At 39.6% G+C, this 18,147-nt stretch overlaps 2 protein-coding genes and 1 long non-coding RNA gene across 5 annotated transcripts in view; 1 reads left to right on the top strand and 2 right to left on the bottom strand.

The window, feature by feature from the left end:
* Positions 1-2,072: 2,072 nt before the first annotated feature.
* The window catches only part of LOC108170774 (protein EARLY FLOWERING 4-like), a 28,381-nt gene continuing 12,306 nt past the window's right edge, over positions 2,073-18,147 (top strand). Inside the window, exons 1-3 of one of the 3 annotated variants that reach the window (XR_011573472.1) lie at positions 2,073-2,730; positions 2,881-2,928; positions 10,217-10,620. Coding sequence is in view for 1 of the 3 variants with exons in the window: in XM_029088232.2 (XP_028944065.1) it covers positions 2,289-2,717 (429 nt within the window). In the remaining 2 variants the exon portion in view is untranslated. Of the gene's footprint in view, positions 2,731-2,880; positions 2,952-10,216; positions 10,621-18,147 lie in introns of those variants that run through there. The other 2 variants (XR_011573473.1, XM_029088232.2) reach the window with 2 other exon arrangements.
* LOC139189647 (uncharacterized) lies at positions 10,302-11,211 on the bottom strand. Its single transcript, XR_011573474.1, has 2 exons — positions 10,452-11,211; positions 10,302-10,417 (listed from the first exon to the last, which is right to left on the bottom strand). It is a non-coding gene; the product is annotated as an uncharacterized lncRNA (long non-coding RNA).
* LOC103412943 (putative NAC domain-containing protein 94) lies at positions 11,655-12,104 on the bottom strand. The gene has a single exon (XM_008351448.3). The coding sequence runs from the start codon at positions 12,102-12,104 to the stop codon at positions 11,655-11,657; it is 450 nt and encodes a 149-aa protein (XP_008349670.3).

Here is an 18,147-nt window from a genome sequence, read left to right as displayed (position 1 = left end):
TGTACCCATTTTTAATTTGTAATTATTTTTTAACTTGTACCAATTTTCTTTTCAGTTTTAATTTGTACCCATATATTAATTTCTTTTTGTGCCCATATTTTTTAAAGTTTATTTGTATTTGTACCCATATATATTTTTTTATTTGTACTTTTTATTTTGCTAAATGTACCCATGCTAATTATATGTACCCATTCATGTAAAACTTTTTAATCTTAAAATGTACTCATTCTTAAATATACCAATTTGTTATATGTAAAATGTACCCTTTTTTTTATATAAAATCTATTCAATTTTTTTCTAATCCATTTTTAAACTTATATGGGTACATTCTTTTTTCTTTGATTTTAAAATGTATCAATGTCAAATTTAATCGAAGAAATTTACTAATGTTATTAAGCCTAATATCTTTTTTTTGTTGTTGTGATTTTGAAGAATGTACCCATGTTTTGATACAATAATTTTTTTGGTTAATTTTAATGAATGTACCCATGTATATATATACACACACAAAATAGTATATTTATATTTTAATATTTTTAATCCCACAAATTATGTTTTTTTTATTTAAAATCTCATTTATATAAACAAGTAAAATTTCAAAATTTTAATTTAAAAAATATAGTAGCGTACATAGAAATAAATTATCACATTAATTTCAGGGACCTTGATCAAAAATTAAAAACCAACAAGGTTTCAATCAAAGAATATTCATAACTAAGGACCGCATCCAAAGTCTCCCATCTATCTTTAACCATTCTTTTAAGCGCTTCACCATCTCATCCCTTCCTTCAAATGGATCTGATAGTATCATTCACAGTTTTCTGTTTTTGAGACGAACTAACAATTTGTGCTTCTCAATAACAGGTCACTAATAGGCCAACTGAAGCAGATGGCTTTTGCTGGCCTGATCTCACTGCAGATCGGGCTGTTATGCATACTGGAGAATATCTTCCACTACATCTGCAAATTCCCATTAGGCTGTTCTCCGTACGGGAGATCAACAAAGCAAAGTTTAACAAGCTATCCAGCTTGACGTCAAGGGAATCAAGTTTTGGAGCATTAGTACAAAAGCTTGTGCTCGTCATCAACATTTTCAAACTCTAAACTTATTACGAAATCCCTCGATCAGTTCTGCCGCAAGAGGTCAACTATGTACTGGCCATCGATGTACCCTTTTTGCTTGAATCAAACTAAGCTAGAGAAATTTGGAGTAGGGATGCAAGAAAGATGACCTTTTTTTATTACGAATCAAACCGAGCCAAACTAGCTACATAAAGTTTTATTTGTAATTTTTTGCAGCAAAACTCCATCAAACAATTAACTTTGAAAATTCTGTCATGCATGTAACTGTTTAGAATTCTGTAGAGCTTACTATGACTGAAGCTGGTAGGGTGTATGTGTATCATCGGCTTTTTCGAAGACAAGTTGTAGTCAACATAATTTTTATCTTGTCGTCTAAAGGTTTTGAAAAGGTGAAAATGGACTCGTGTGCACAATGCAAAATTTTTTGTTTGGAAGATATTTGTGAAAATTTCCTACAACGTAAAAGACATAACAAGTTGATTTTCACACATTATTTTTAGTTTCTCACACTCCATTTTTATTTTAGATTATCATCTAAACTACATATTAACAAAACCATATCTTCCTTCTCTCTCTCACGTTTCTCCCCAACTTCTCTCTTTTATATAAATTTTTTATTTTATTTAAACACACATGGTATGTGGCTTCATGTAGTATTGAATAAATTGAAAACAACAGATAATATTAAACATGGAGCATATGAGAGCGTAAAAACTAATTAGGGTGCGTTATTTATTTTCCAAAAAAGCCACTTTGTACTAAATTCTAGTGATAATTTTTTTCACTTATAAGTTAGAGGTAAGTTCAATTCTCGCCAATACAAATTTGAACGAATTTATTATGATTGGACCATTTTGAAGCTTAACTTACTTCCTCATCCGTTGCTATATATAATATAGTATGTATTAGAAAAGTATTTTTCAAAGAAACCAAAAAAAACCTTAAAATTGTTATGAATTATTTTTATTTTTAATCACTTTTGCACTCAGTCAACCTGCGAAACCCCCCAAAACCGCCACTTCACAAGTCGGCGGGTCAAATGATCAAAATTCCATTCATTCCCTGTCCGAACATTTCTTCATTTGTTTTCTTCAAAAAGCCACACACAAAATCTGAGGAAAAATAAATCCAAGAAGTGGTTGATTGTCGTGTATAAATGAATACCCACACTTGAAAACCGTCGTCTTTGGTGAAAGTTGACGGCCATGGACGACGACGCCACCAGAACTGACATCCACCGCCACAAAAGCCGCAAGCGCCGCCTGAGCGCAGCTGAGGAGCGCAGCAACGATGAATTGGATCAGGAGGTCGACGTGGAGGTCTGGGAGGCGCTGAGCAAGAGCTTTATGCAGGTCCAGTCCGTACTGGATCAGAACCGCGCCTTGATCCAGCAGGCCAATGACAACCACCAGTCCAGAGCCCCCGACGACCTCACCAGAAACGTTTCCTTAATCCGCGAGATCAACTCCAATATCTCCAAAGTCATCTCGATTTACTCCGATTTGTCGGCCAATTTCTCCGGCATTGTCCACCAGCACCGCGCCGCCATAACCCCCGCCAAGAACGACAACGACGGCCGCGAGACAGGGGATCGGAAATTGGATCCCGTGAAATCGGGCGTTGAATCGCAGTGATTTCGATGACCTTGTGAGTGTTCTGTTTGTGTTTGAGAGTCTGCCTGTAAACTGTTTGATGAAATGCCTGCATTGTTGTAGACATTAGTGTTTGGTAGCGTTGTGAAATGTCGAAAACCTTTGCTTAATTCAGTGTTTGTTTGGTATGTGTTTGTTGTAAAAGGATGAAGGCTGCGGGATTGCTTGTCTTCGACCCGCAGATATTACAAGGTATTTATGTTCTCTTCTGTCGAATTTTAGCTTCTTGCACCCTTTTTTTAAAAAAAATTGTTGAAATTTTATAGTTGAAATGACATGAAATACTTGAAGCTAACGGAAGACTTGGCGCAAAACCTAGCGTTAGGATTCATACCACCGATCCCACTTAGTGGGATAAGGCTTTTTTGTTGTTGAAATTTTATAGTTGAAAATGGTATCTTCTTTGCAGCATTTAAATTCTTTTGTTATAATGTGGATTGTGCATTGCATTTCAATTGCCCTTTGTTCTATACAATTGCGCTGTTGGCAATTGAGTAGGATGGCTCCTTCACGTTATGCAACTAGTGAGGCCAAGACAAGATTGATGGGCATGAGGGTTCTCGTGTCCAAGCCAATTGGTCAGATGCTGGATTTAACTTTCCTAACCCATCGTATATAGGGATAATGATGTCGGTTTTTAACGCTCTTTGGAATGATGACCCTTCAAACATAGTTTAGTCTACAAAAAAGATTCAATTTCTTGATGTCTTACTTGTTCTTTATCCTTCAATGCTTTCTCATCTGAAATGAGTTAGCAGAATGGTATGATGATCAGTCGTAGGTTATTAGTTTTTTATATCCCTCTTGATCTAGGCTTTAAATTGAGGACGAAGACGGTTAAAATAATACCTTACATGTTGGTGCATAAGAACCCACAGATGGGTGTAGTTCTGTACTGGTGAAATTTTATTATAATGTGCTTTGAGATATTGTTCGCTTTGGTGGGATAAGTTATCGTGTCATCTATATGCTTTCAGAGTGTTGCATTGCATCTCTTTAATCTCCTTCGACCCTAATTCTCTAGGTTTTACATTGATACAACAACAACAACAAAGCCTTTTCCCACTAAGTGGGATCGGCTATATGAATCCTAGAACGCCATTGCGCTCAGTTTTGTGTCATGTCCTCCGTTAGATCCAAGTACTCTAAGTCTTTTCCTAGGGTCTCTTCCAAAGTTTTCCTAGGTCTTTCTCTACCCCTTCGGCCTTGAACCTCTATCCCGTAGTCACATCTTCGAACCGGAGCGTCAGTAGGCCTTCTTTGCACATGTCCAAACCCATTTTGTGTACGTGTTGATGCTTCACCACCCAACATTCTGTGCCATACAGCATCGCCGGCCTTATTGCCGTCCTATAAAAAATTTCCTTGAGCTTCAGTGGCTTACGACAGTCACACAACACGCCGGATGCACTCTTCCACTTCATCCATCCAGCTTGTATTTTATGGTTGAGATCTCCATCTAATTCTCCGTTCTTTTGCAAGATAGATCCTATGTAGCGAAAACGGTCGCTCTTTGGTATTACCCAAGGAGGAAAAAATCGATAATATCGGCGAAATATCGCCGATATTATCGTTTTTTTAAAGTTCCGAAATTTTTTTAACTATCCAACCTATTTTTGTCAAAATATCGCGATATTATCGATAATATCGATAATATCACGATATTTTCGAAATTATCGACAATATCGCGATATTTTATTAAAAAAATACTTAAATATGTTGAGAAAACTCAACACATAATTAACTTGATCATGGCCCAAAGGCCAAACAAGTTTTGGTTATCTCACCAGAGGAGTGTGAGTTTTATAGGAAAAATTCATTGCTCACTTCCTTGCATGGGCGATGTGGGACTCGCCCAATGGGGGAAAAAATCAAAATTTCGGCCGAAATTTTACACCCACTTTAAACGGCCATAACTTTGTCAAAACTCAACGAAATCAAGCAAGACAAAAACGAAAGTTGTAGCCCTCGAAGAGATGAAGAGAATGGTACCTCACACGATGTCTGAATCGTAGTGGTTTGGCCGGAAAATGCCTCGAAAATCACTGAGGTCGCTGAGGTCGTCGGAAACTGGGTAAGATTCAAATGAGTATAACTTTTTCAATACGCAACGAAATTGAGTGAAACAAAAAGAAAAGTTGTAGCCCTCGAAGAGACGAAGAGAATGGTACCTCACACGATGTCTGAATCGTAGTGGTTTGGCCGGAAAATTCCTCGAAAGTCACTGAGGTCGCTGAGGTCGTCGGAAACAAGGTAAGATTCAAATGAGTATAACTTTTTCAATACGCAACGAAATTGAGTGAAACAAAAAGGAAAGTTGTAGCCCTCGAAGAGAAGAAGAGAATGGTACCTCACACGACGTCTGACTCGTTGTGGTTTGGCCGGAAATTGCCTCGAAATCTACTGAGGTCGCCGGAAACTGGGTAAGATTCAAATGAGTATAACTTTTTCAATACGCAACGAAATTGAGTGAAACAAAAAGGAAAGTTGTAGCCCTCGAAGAGACGAAGAGATTGATACCTTGCACGTCAGCCAAAATTCAATTGACACACTCCTAGCTTCCAAAATTCAATACTTTTACTTTATATCAAGTTGAAAAAACATAATCGGCATCCAAATTAAAGTTTAATCTTATTCAATGTATTGATTTTCAATCGTTAATTGATATACTATAATTTGGAACTTCAACGCCTAGACGCATGCTTATGTGTAAGAAATTTAAATTGTCAAATTCGGCACATTATTCTTCATCATTTTATTCACTTCCCTTTTTTTTTTTTAATATCCTAAATAAAACCTCCAAATATTGTACTAATTAATTATATATAAATGATTATGGTGTGTTTAAACTTCTTTCATTAATTACTACATATTTTCTACACTCACAATGTTTGCCAGCTCGCTATATAATCAACTTAAATCAGTTAAATCCATCATGCAATGCATTTCCTTCCAATTTTTTGTGATAAACTAATAGATAATTGACTAAATAAACATCCTACAAAGTTTCATTAAAAATTTCCAAGTTTTTCTTACAATTTCCGTGGTTTCCATGTAATTTTTATCGATATCGATATTATCCCGATATTTCCATCGATATTTCTGTGTTTTCGGACTACCGATATTTCCGATATTACCGATATTTTCTTCCTTGGTATTACCTAATCTCCGATCCTCGCCCTAACTCATTTTGGTCTCCATTTGCACTGAACTTGCACTCCATATATTCTGTCTTTGATCGGCTTAGGCGAAGACCTTTAGATTCCACCATTTTTCTCCAAAGGTTAAGCTTCGCATTTACCCCTCCTGAGTTTCATCTATCAACCCTTTATCATTTGCGATGCAAAAGGGTAAGGACTTAAGGATTGTTGATGCACAAAATCAGTGAGGACTTTGGTACAACATAAAGTATTAAGTTATTGCTCTGGTCATTAGAGTGGATAAGTATGTAAATGGATAGAGACAGGAAAGCAAACATAAGATGTACGTGGTTCACCCAGATTGGCTACGTCCACGAAGTAGATGAGTTTGCATTAATTGTGAAGGGTTTACACAAGTACATAGGTTCAAGCTTTCCTTTAGTGGGTACAAATGAATGATTTAGTACAAATGACATTAGGAAATATTGTGGGAGAATGATCTTGTAATCACGAAACTTCTAAGTACCGAAGTGTGGTATCATTTTCACTTGCCTTATCTGTCTCATAGGTAGATGTGGCATCTTATCTGAAATTACTCTTCCTCCATCCAGGGGTGGTAACTTTAACTGGTGGAGATGCACAAGGTAATGTATCAATTTTACTTGAAGCTTATTTGTAGCGTCAGGCTTGGTCAAGCGCGATACAAACCATGTAGTAGGAGTCCCCCAAGTCGCCGAGCTAGGGGATCTGCTGAAAGAGGTGACAGACAAGGTAAGCAATCATAGCTCCAAGCAATTAGTCCCAGATCAGAAGTTTGATTTCGAGTTCCGGCTGATTGTTCTCATTCTCCCTATCTTGCAGGCAGCATGAAGGATAAAGAAAAGAAAAGGAGAATAGATGATATGAGATACTTTTGCTTTTGAAGAAGTAACTTTCCACAAACTTATTCTTGAACTGGGCTGGAGGGTTTTCTGGTTTCCTCCAGAGTATAAGGCCGACTGAAGAATTTAAGGGTCAAAACAAGTCCATCAAATCTAGAGTACGTTCGACCCTGCTGATATGGGATACTTTTGCTGTTAACAAAGTAGTGGATGTATCGGCACGTGTTCTGTTACGCTTGTCTCCACATGCTTGTATCCTTCTCACTTTCCCTATCGGCTCCTCAGGCAGATGTGGTATCTTCTCTGGAAGCATAAGATGTTGAAGATGAGTACTCGAGAGCAATGCCAGGTAAGTAATCAGGTAAGGGGTTCCAGGCAGTCAGTTCCTGACTGGAAGCTTGATTCCAAGTGCTGACTGATTGCTCTCTTTCTCCTTGTCTTGCAGGTAAGAACAAGGCCAAAGGAAAAGACAGGGAAAAAACATGATATGGGATACTCTTGCTTTTAACACTGATGATATGAGATATTCTTGCTCTGGTGTAGCTTGTTTGTAGATGTATTATCGGGGGGAAAGAAAGCTGAGTATTTCGAGAGGCTTCGTTGGGAGTGCCCTCTCAGATATGAGGAAATGTTGAGCATTTTTGCAGGTCTGCCTGTCCGTTGAGGATGGAGGTCGACATATATAGGAGTCTCCCTAACAACAAGTAGTAATGCTATTCCTTTACCCTGCTTAGTCATAGCATGGTAGTGGGAGCTGCCAGCTTCACGTGTGTCAGAGCACTTTGAAAAAGTGGTCTGTTGTATCTGGAAAGCTGATGTTGCGTGTGAAGATTACAGACAGGCTTTATCCAAGGAGATCTGGCTCTCGAAGTTGAGAAAATGATGCATTTTCGGTTTTCGAACAAGCAATCCTGTCGGGGATCTGTCTCTCGAGATTCGGAGAACGGTGCCTCTTCGATTTTTGAGAGAGCAATCCTGCTGGGAGTCTGGCTCTCGAGATTCGGAGAGCGGTGTCTCTTCGATTTTTGAGAAAGTAATCATGTTGGGAGTCTGGCTCTCGAGATTCGGAGGACGGTGCCTCTTCGATTTTGGAGCAAGCAATCTTGATTGGAGTGTTTTATCGAATGTGAGTAAAGGTAGGGCATGTTTGCTAGTCTACCTTGCCATGGAGCACAGAGGTTGACACACAAGGACTTTCCAATTATCTGTTCCTTTACCCTTGTGGGTAATAATATGATAGCTAGACCTTCAAAATTTCTGTGTCTAAAACTTTGTTAGTGATGTTTCTTTGCTATTCTTTTACCCTTCTTGGTCATAGCGATGTAGTGGGAGCTACAAGCTTCACGTGTCTAAACTTTGTCAAAGATCTTTGGCAAAGTTATCTGTGGTACCCATGAGTTGATGATGCATGTGAAAAGTGGATGATTGAACAGTAAGATTCACGTGCTTTCTATTTCACCAGAATGCCCGTAATTTCAGCAAAGCTGAGTGTGCATGTGACAGATGTTGACAAGGCTGAAAAAAGCAGGTGCCTCTTCGATTTCTGAGATCGGCCCTCGTGGTCTATGAGCAATCCAGCTTTTGAGAAAGCAAGCGCCTCTTCGATTTCTGAGATCGGTCTTCGTGGTCTTTGAGCAGCCCAGCTTTTGAGAAAGCAAACGCCTCTTCGATTTATGAGATCGGCCCTCGTGGTCTCTGAGCAGCCCAGCTTTTGAGAAAGCAAACGCCTCTTCGATTTCTGGGCAGACGCCTCTTCGATTTCTGAAGCTCAGTCGAGTGCATATTTTTATAGAGGCTGACATTAAGTTTCAAAGCACACTTGAATCTTCACCAGTAGAAGCTCCTTTCTTGCACTTCTAAGATCTTGATTTGTCCGACCTCTTCTCTCTTCAACACCTTTGAAAATGTCTGGCCCATCCGACCGTCGTTTTGACTTGAACCTTGTTGAAGAGGCAGCCACGCCTTCTCCAGATAACATATGACGCCCATCCTTCTTATCCCCTACTGGTCCTCTTACCGTTGGGGATTCCGTGATGAAGAATGATATGACCGCTGCGGTGGTGGCCATGAACCTTCTCACTCCCAAAGATAACAGACTACTTTCCAAACGGTCTGATGAATTGGCTGTTAAGGATTCTCTGGCTCTAAGTGTTCAGTGTGCAGGTTCTGTGTCTAATATGGCCCAACGCCTATTTGCTCGAACTCGCCAAGTTGAATCATTGGCGGCTGAAGTGATGAGTCTCAAACAGGATATTAGAGGGCTCAAGCATGAGAATAAACAGTTGCACTGACTCGCACATAACTATGCTACAAACATGAAGAGGAAGCTTGACCAGATGAATGAATCGGATGGTCAAGTTTTACTTGATCATTAGCGGTTTGTGGGTTTGTTCCAAAGGCATTTATTGCCTTCGTCTTCTGGGGCTGTACCGCATAATGAAGCTCCAAATGATCAACCTCCGATGCCTCATCCTTCTAGGGTTTTGTCCAGTACTGAGGCTCCGAATGATCCCCCTCTGGTGCCTTCTCTTTCTGGGGCTCTACCGACTGCTGAGACTTCTCCTAAGCAACCTTTGTGAAGGCTCCCTCTTGTTTGTTTATTTTGACTCATGATTATGTGCCGATAAGCTTGGTCAGCGAAGGTGATGAGTCGCTTTTGAAGGATGAAGATTTACTTTTTGACAACGGTGAAGATATGTTTTTTGACCTGGACGATTTGTTCGCACCGTTAGACTGTGAATCTGCATGGTCACAAAAGAAGCTGCTTCAGATTGACGAAGCTCAAGTGCCTTTACCGTTGGATGGGATGAATTGTTGGGATGACTGTTTGTGGATGGGCAGTTGTGTTCAATGATCAGTAGAGGAAACGTATAGGTGACGATGAGCTGTCTAATTTCGACGGCGAGAGATTGTAATTTCTTTTTTAGTCTATATAAAGATGTTTATATATAAGATGTAATTGTGATCACTACGGCTGTTTAACTTCGACGGCTGGAGATTGTAATTTCTTCTGTAGTTTATATAACATAAGATGTTTCTTTGATTTCTTCTCGTTATTGAGTTAATTCCTGAGTAAATTCGTTATGATTGGTTAAGCACAGATGCTCATTAGCATTACAATGAAAGAATCCATGGCGGTAAATATTCCGCCAGAGCCAATAAAAGATCGACCACGATGTTTGTTCGGAAAAGTTTAATCACATAAATGTAGAATCCAAAGGACAAATAAGAGAGATTGCATAATTATGAAGAGCATAATGAAATCATTATATTCCCTACAACATTCGAAGACGTCTCATTAACAAGACCACCATGTCGCTTGAGACAATCCATGTCGTTGCACCAAGGCACATCTGTTCTTGCAGCATTCAAGACATCCAGGCACATCTGTTGTTGCACCATGTCGATAAGACTACTAACGATTTTCTTAATCTTGTTTTGGTTACTTTTCGCGTATAAGGAATAGGGACGAATCAACGGTTATCACAGTGCTGGGCAGATATCTGTAGATAGTAGAGTAAGTTATGACTGGTGCAACAACAGACGGTGGTCAGATTAGGATAGTCGATTTCAGAAAGTCCATGGAAGGTAAACTTGAAACTTCAATCCCAAGCAACCCTCAAAGGACATTAGCATCGACATGGTGCAACAACAGATGTGCCTGGATGTCTTGAATGCTGCAAGAACAGATGTGCCTTGGTGCAACGACATGGATTGTCTCAAGCGACATGGTGGTCCTGTTAATGAGACGTCTTCGAATGTTGTAGGGAATATAATGATTTCATTATGCTCTTCATAATTATGCAATCTCTCTTATTTGTCCTTTGGATTCTACATTTATGTGATTAAACTTTTCCGAACAAACATTGTGGTCGATCTTTTATTGGCTCTGGCGGAATATTTACCGCCATGGATTCTTTCATTGTAATGCTAATGAGCATCTGTGCTTAACCAATCATAACGAATTTACTCAGGAATTAACTCAATAACGAGAAGAAATCAAAGAAACATCTTATGTTATATAAACTACAGAAGAAATTACAATCTCCAGCCGTCGAAGTTAAACAGCCGTAGTGATCACAATTACATCTTATATATAAACATCTTTATATAGACTAAAAAAGAAATTACAATCTCTCGCCGTCGAAATTAGACAGCTCATCGTCACCTATACGTTTCCTCTACTGATCATTGAACACAACTGCCCATCCACAAACAGTCATCCCAACAATTCATCCCATCCAACGGTAAAGGCACTTGAGCTTCGTCAATCTGAAGCAGCTTCTCTTGTGACCATGCAGATTCACAGTCTAACGGTGCGAACAAATAGTTCAGGTCAAAAAACATATCTTCACCATTGTCAAAAAGTAAATCTTCATCCTTCAAAAGCGACTCATCACCTTCGCTGACCAAGCTTATCGGCACATAATCATGGTCGGAAAAATTTGCAGGCATTGTACTACTGTCAAAATTTGCAGGCATTGTACTACTGTCAATGTTGCTTATGCACTGCTGATCATGATTAATAGCGTCACTAATCATCTTGTAATTGCTTTCATCGAGGGGCAGGACAGGAGCACTGCTAGTACTAGGGCAGTTTTGTAGTTCCTCAATGGTATGGGTGATCACGCTAGTAGTATTTGGTGATCGCACTTCGTTTCTTGCCTTTGTTTTCGCCGGCTTCTTGCTCTCTTCTTTTGTTGCTCTCTTTTTCGCCGGCTTCTCCTTGACTTCTTTTCTTGCTCTCATTTTTGCCGGCTGCTGGTTCACTTGTTGGGTTGAATTCGAATTATTCTTCTTGTTTTTCGTTCCTCGAATTCTTTTTAAGTCGGCAGAGAACCACCTTCCCAATTTCGTGATCGGAATCATCAGCGCAACCAACTACACTGGGAAGAATGCTACTCTTCCAAGAGCCAGTCACCGTCATGCTCGCATCCTTCCTTCTCATACCGCAAATTCCTCTTTTTCCCAATAGCTTTTTCATTCTGCAAATTCTTTACCGGCTTTGAATTGGATTGGCTCCACGTACCTCCGGCGTCAATTTCACGTTTGATGCGTGCCTGGCTTCTAGGCTTGAGTTGGCAGAAGAAGTACAAATCTTGATCTTGAAGTCCCGGTCCGCCGAAATTCTCCCAAACCACCCACGGTGGAGTCTTGCCGAAGAGGTCGAACTCGTAGATTAAATTCTCGCAGTACTCTCTGCGGAGGACTCTGTTGTAAGGGAAGAAACTGATCAATTCCTGATCGGTCGGATGAAACCGAAAACCCAGCGGCATTCCGTTAGAACCCAGCAGCTGATTTTCATAAAAACCCAGCGGCACAATACCACCATAACCCTCCTCCTCCATTGTTAAGACCTCGTTAGGGTTTCTCTCTGTTGTTTCAGACACTTTATTTTGGTGCGATATCGTATGAGATCTTTCCTTACCGGGGTAGGTGATTATATACTTTTTCTCCCCAAGTCTCTGCCGTTTGATCTAATCTCATCTACGGCTGGGCGAGTTTCACGTAAGTAGCCGTTGGGTGTGCAAAAGATTCTGAAATATCCTACAGTGGATAGGAAAAGTATATACATTTTGTCCCGAGTTGTTCGCGGAGCACCGCCGCTGTGCCGCCACTGGAAGTCGGAAACCGTGTTGGATAAAATCACTGTTTGTGTGCTTCAACTTTGAACTCGGAAGAGCCTACGCTTTGGAGTTCTTGTAAGTGTTCTGGGCAATCCTGACCCGTTGGATCTAATCCCATCCCACGGTGGATGAGTGTGTTTTAATTATCCTAATGGAAATTGGAAAAGGGTACTAAAGGAAGTTTCAAATTATCGTATTTTAACCTGAAAAAAAAATAGGAGTCGTGATTTTCTTCTTTTTCTTATTAGCGGCTGCACGGCGGCCTTTGGTGTTTGACACCGAAGTCAGCGTTCAATATTGGAATTTTGTACCGTTAAAATAATTCAAATGAAGCCCTCGCTCTCACAGTGCTGGGAAGATATCTGTAGATAGTAGAGTAGGTTATGCCGGTCACTAGCACTGATTCTTTAGCAAGTACATGGAAATACAGGTGTAAGATGTGTTTCACGCGTCTTCAATTGGGATTGCTTTGGATCAGATAGACTCAAAACTATCGTTTGACCAAAAAAAAACAAAAAAACAAAAAAAACAATGCAGGTCATGATGATGACGGGATCGTTATACATTGTTAGATTAACACTCAGTGGTGCAACGACAAATGTGCCTGGATGTCTGAGTGCTGCATGAATAGATGTACCATAGTATTTTGCGAACCCACTTTGTTTCTTGCCTTTGTTTTTGCTGGCTTCTCTTTGACTTCTTTTCTTGCTCTCTTTTTCGCCGGCTTCTCCATGACTTCTTTCCTTGCTCTCACCACCTTCAAAAGCGACTCACCACCTTTACCGCCATATTTTTTGAGACATTTTGTTTAAACTTGAAACAAGACATTAACAGTTTGCCACATTTTTTGAGAGCGAAAACAAATGCAATCATGTCACAAATGGTCAAGTCTTAATTTAGATATATCTAAATTAAAACGTAATAACATACTTGAGTTATATATTACGACAAAGTGATATCTATGCAACATTGTAACAATTATGGCCAATAGTTTGTCTAAACTATATGATTTATGCGTGAATTGGTAAATTTACGTGACGATGCTACAACCACATCGAAAAATTTATGCTTGACTTATTAGGTCTGTTAGTGAATTAGGACTTTATAAATGATATGTTTAGCATAAATGGCATATACACTATGAGATAATTCATTCTCAACATGCGTGAATATTCGGCTTCTCCATGACTTCTTTCCTTGCTCTCACCACCTTCAAAAGCGACTCACCACCTTTTCCGAACAAACGTGTGACCGATCTTTTATTGGCTCCGACAGAATATTTACCGCCATGGATTCGTTCAGTACTGTAATGCCAATGAGTTCGTGTGCTTAACCAATCAATTACACGTTCATCATTATAAAGAATTTACTCAGGAATTAACTCAATAACAAGAAATCAAAGAAACATCTTATATTATATAAACTACGAAAGAAATTACAATCTCTAGCAATCGAAATTAGACAGCCGCAGCCGTAGTCACAATTACATCTTATATATAAACACCTTTAGATAGACTTAAAAAGAAATTACAATCTCTCGCCGTCGAAGTTTGATAGAACGTCTCCTCTACTGATCACTGAACACAATTGCCCATCCACAAACAATCGTTCCAACATGTCATCCCATCCAACGGCAAAGGCACTTGAGTTTCGTCAATCTGAGGCAGCTTCTCTTGTGACCATGCAGATCCACAGTCTAATGGTGCGAACAAATCGTCGAGGTCAAAAAACATTTCTTCACCGCTCTCAATAAGAAAGTCTTCATCCTTCAAAAGCGACTCACCACCTTCGCCGACCAAGCTTCTCGAGACATAATCATGATCAGAAAAACTTGCAGGCATCGTACTACCGTCAATGTTGCTTATGCACTGCTGATCATGATCAATAGCGTCACTAATCATCTTGTAATTGCTTTCATCGAAGGGCTGGACAGGAGCACTGCTAGTACCAGGGCAGTTTTGTAGTTCCTCAATGGTATGGGTGATCACGCTAGTAGTATTTTGCGAACCCACTTTGTTTCTTGCCTTTGTTTTTGCTGGCTTCTCTTTGACTTCTTTTCTTGCTCTCTTTTTCGCCGGCTTCTCCATGACTTCTTTCCTTGCTCTCTTTTTTGCCGGCTGCTTGTTCACTTGTTGGGTTGAATTCGAACAATTCTTCTTGTTTCCGCTCCTAGAATTCTTTTTAATTCGGCAGAGAACTACCTTCCCAATTTCGTGATCGGAGTCATCAGCGCAACCAAACACACTAGGAAGAATGCTGTACTCTTCCAAGAGCCAGTCACCGTCATGCTCACACCCTTCTTTCTCATACCGCAAATTCCTCTTTTTCCCAATAGCTTTTTCATTCTCCAAATCCTTAACCGGCTTTGAATTGGATTCGCTCCACGTACCTCCGGCGTCAATTTCACGTTTGATGCGCGCCTGGCTTCTAGCCGTGAGTTGGCAGAAGAAGTACAAATCTTGATCTTCAAGTCCCGGTCCGCCGAAATTCTCCCAAACCACCCACGGTGGAGTCTTGCCGAAGAGGTCGAACTCGTATATTAAATTCTCGCAGTAGTCTCTGTGGAGGACTCTGTTGTAAAGGAAGAAACTGATCAATTCCTGATCGGTCGGATGAAACCGAAAACCCAGCGGCATTCCGTTAGAACCCAGCAGCTGATTTTCATAAAAACCCAGCGGCACAATACCACCATAACCCTCCTTCTCCATTGTCAAGACCTCGTTAGGGTTTCTCTCAGTTGTTTCGGACACTATGTTGGTGCGAAATCGTATGAGATCTTTCCTTACCGGGGTAGGTGATTATATACTTTTTCTCCCCAAGTCTCTGCCGTTTGATTAAATCTCATCTACGGCTGGGCGAGTTTCACGTAAGTAGCCGTTGGGTGTGCAAAAGATTCTGAAATATCCTACAGTGGATAGGAAAAGTATATACATTTTGTCCCGGTTTGTTCGCGGAGCACCGCCGCTGTGCCGCCACTGGAAGTCGGAAACCGTGTTGGATAAAATCACTATTTGTGTGTTTCAACCTTGAACTCGGGAAGAGCCTACGCTTGAGTACTTATAAGTGTTCTGGGCAATCCTGACCCGTTGGATCTAATCCCATCCCACGGTGGATGAGTGTGTTTTAATTATCCCAACGGAATATACAAAAGGGTAAAAGGAAATTTCAATGTTGGAAGTTATATTTTAGTGCAATAGCCAAATTTGTTGTGTCGCCAATAATTTTTAAAGGAAATTTTATTTAAACTCATTTAACTTTTTTTTACACCCAACTTAAATTCAATATTGGAAATTAATAATAAAATCAAATTTATCAATAAATCCAAACACTATAATTAAACATCACTCTTTGTTCTTAAAGTATAATCCTCCGGTTGGAATGCTGCCTGTGGCAGCAGGTAGAGATCCACTTTGTTAACGAGTTTGTTGTCTAATGCCCAGTTAAAAGCAGGTTGATCATTTACTTTTTTCTCTCTGGACCATGGTTGATCTTTAAGTTCATTGATCCACTTCTTAATAACCATCTTTAAGTTCCTACAGGTAACAATTGAATTACCAGCTTTTGTGTTGTGGAAAACCATGCAAAGAACTTAGGTCTAAACAAATCAAATTTAGCTTCTAAAAATCAAATGGGTGTAAAAATAAATCCACATATTGAATTGGGTTTATGGGGTATATTAAGTATTAAATTTGGGTTTAAATAGATATTAATAATTTAGTTAAAAATCAAATGGGTGCAAAGAGTAAGTTAGGTGTAGAAATAGGTTAGATGGGTTTAAATAAAATTTCTCAAATTTTAATTAATGGACCAAACTACAATTTAGAAGTGGAAAAAAATATAGAAAATTACCGGACCAACCAAAGCCGTACCAAAATATTGAAAAAGGACCAAACTGAAAGTACAGAAAAATTCGGTACCCAAACCCGAACAGATACCGAAATTTTTAGTACATGATTCGATATGAAATATTAGTTTTTTTTTTCGGTAAGACCGTAAACCAAAATAAAATATGTATAATATTTATAATTTATTTTTTAAATATAATTTAAAATTATTACATCCGTCGAATTTGGTTGAGATTTAATCTCAATCGTTGAATTCAAATGAAGCCCTCTCTTGACCTCACCTCACTTTGCTCTCTCATCCTCCGCTGATTTTTCTCAATCTCTCTCCTCCTCCATATTTTCCATCTTCGAATCCGACCATACCACACACCCACATCACACTAGTGAGTTATCGACTCTTTCTCTCAATTGAACTGACTCATTCTCTCTCTCGATTGACCTCTCTAAGCTCACTCACCCACTCACTCACAGATTCACTCTCCCTTTCTCTACGACTCTCTCACAAGACTCTCACTCGATCGAAAAATTAAAAAAAAAATTCTAGAATACAAAGTTCGGATAAAAAAAATTTCTAGAATACAAAAGTTTGGAAAAACTGAAATTTTGGTTTGGTTGTAATTTTTCAAAATCTCATCCCGAAGTTTGGAAAACCTTCGGGGATCCTTGTTAAGACTCGGTACTAGCAACATTAGGAAGAACTGCATTCTTCTAAATACCGTCCACCTTGATGCTCACACACCATTTGTTATCATGCAGAAAACAGCCCATAGAGCTTCCTTTCTTCACATCCTCAACCCGGTTGAAGATGTGAAGACAACCTTCTTTGTAGGCGACGTCACTCCAAGTACCCTTGAACTCAATCTTGTGACTATACGCAAAACATCCGAGCTAATTAAATGTTGAATTAGTGGCCAAGTGGCCAACTTTTGATTAAACAAATCAAAAAGAAAAAAAAAAAGACAACTTGATTATGTCCCTTCCATGTTTTGGGGAGGAAAACATGGAACCTTGTCTAAAGTCCTTTTGTTTTTTCTTTGGCTCATGTGAAAAGCCACGAGAAGGCTAGGTTATGAATGAGGGCAGCTGCTGCCCTTTTGTTTTAAGTGAGCAGAAAAACAGAGAGCAGCAGAGAAGAAAAGGGAGAGAAAGAAGGTGACACGCCCCGATCCCGATATTTCCCCGAATACCAGGATAGGCACGTGCTGGCCGACACCCTCGGGTGACGAAAGCCATTTATTTAGTGCAAATGTTGAAAACAAGGAATAATTAAGACTTATAACTATAAAAGACTAATGAATATGTATTTAAGGAACGTGTTCAGAGCATACGGCTAACTAGAATACTAAAAGAAATAATATAAAATTGAATGAATAAAAGAATGGGTCCTACACCAAGAAGACTCGAAGATGCCGATATGGAAGTGCCTGAATGCCGGGATTGTATGCCTCGATTCTATGTCCTGAAGGGGGCGCAAAACAAACATGAGTGGACCAAGTTGGTATATATATAACAAAACAGTTATCAACATACTAACCCCCAGGTTTTATGAAAACACAGATATAATGTTAAACATAGGTTTTCCGAAACCTAGCATGCTGTGCAATGTCTCAAATCATAACTTGTATATATAGTAATCACTAGTGAATTGTCCGATAACCCCAGGCCCCATGCCGGCTCCCCGTCTCTGAGCAGACAGTCAGAGGAAAATACACTTCAGGCCCCATGCCGGCTCCCCGTCCCTGGTCTTAAATGCCAGAGGAAACACCCTCCAGGCCCTATGCCAACACCAAACCGTCGCCCGGGACGGACCGGAATCTATCCCTACGTCCCGTAGCGGAAAGGACCACTAGGTAAGTACAAAACCATTGAACATATATATATTGAAAAACAACTTCATAGTATAAAGTCATCCATCATCT

This window comes from Malus domestica, chromosome 11, assembly GCF_042453785.1.
Source record: "Malus domestica chromosome 11, GDT2T_hap1".
Lineage (NCBI taxonomy): Eukaryota > Viridiplantae > Streptophyta > Magnoliopsida > Rosales > Rosaceae > Malus > Malus domestica.
This window is presented reverse-complemented; position numbering and strand designations above follow the sequence as displayed.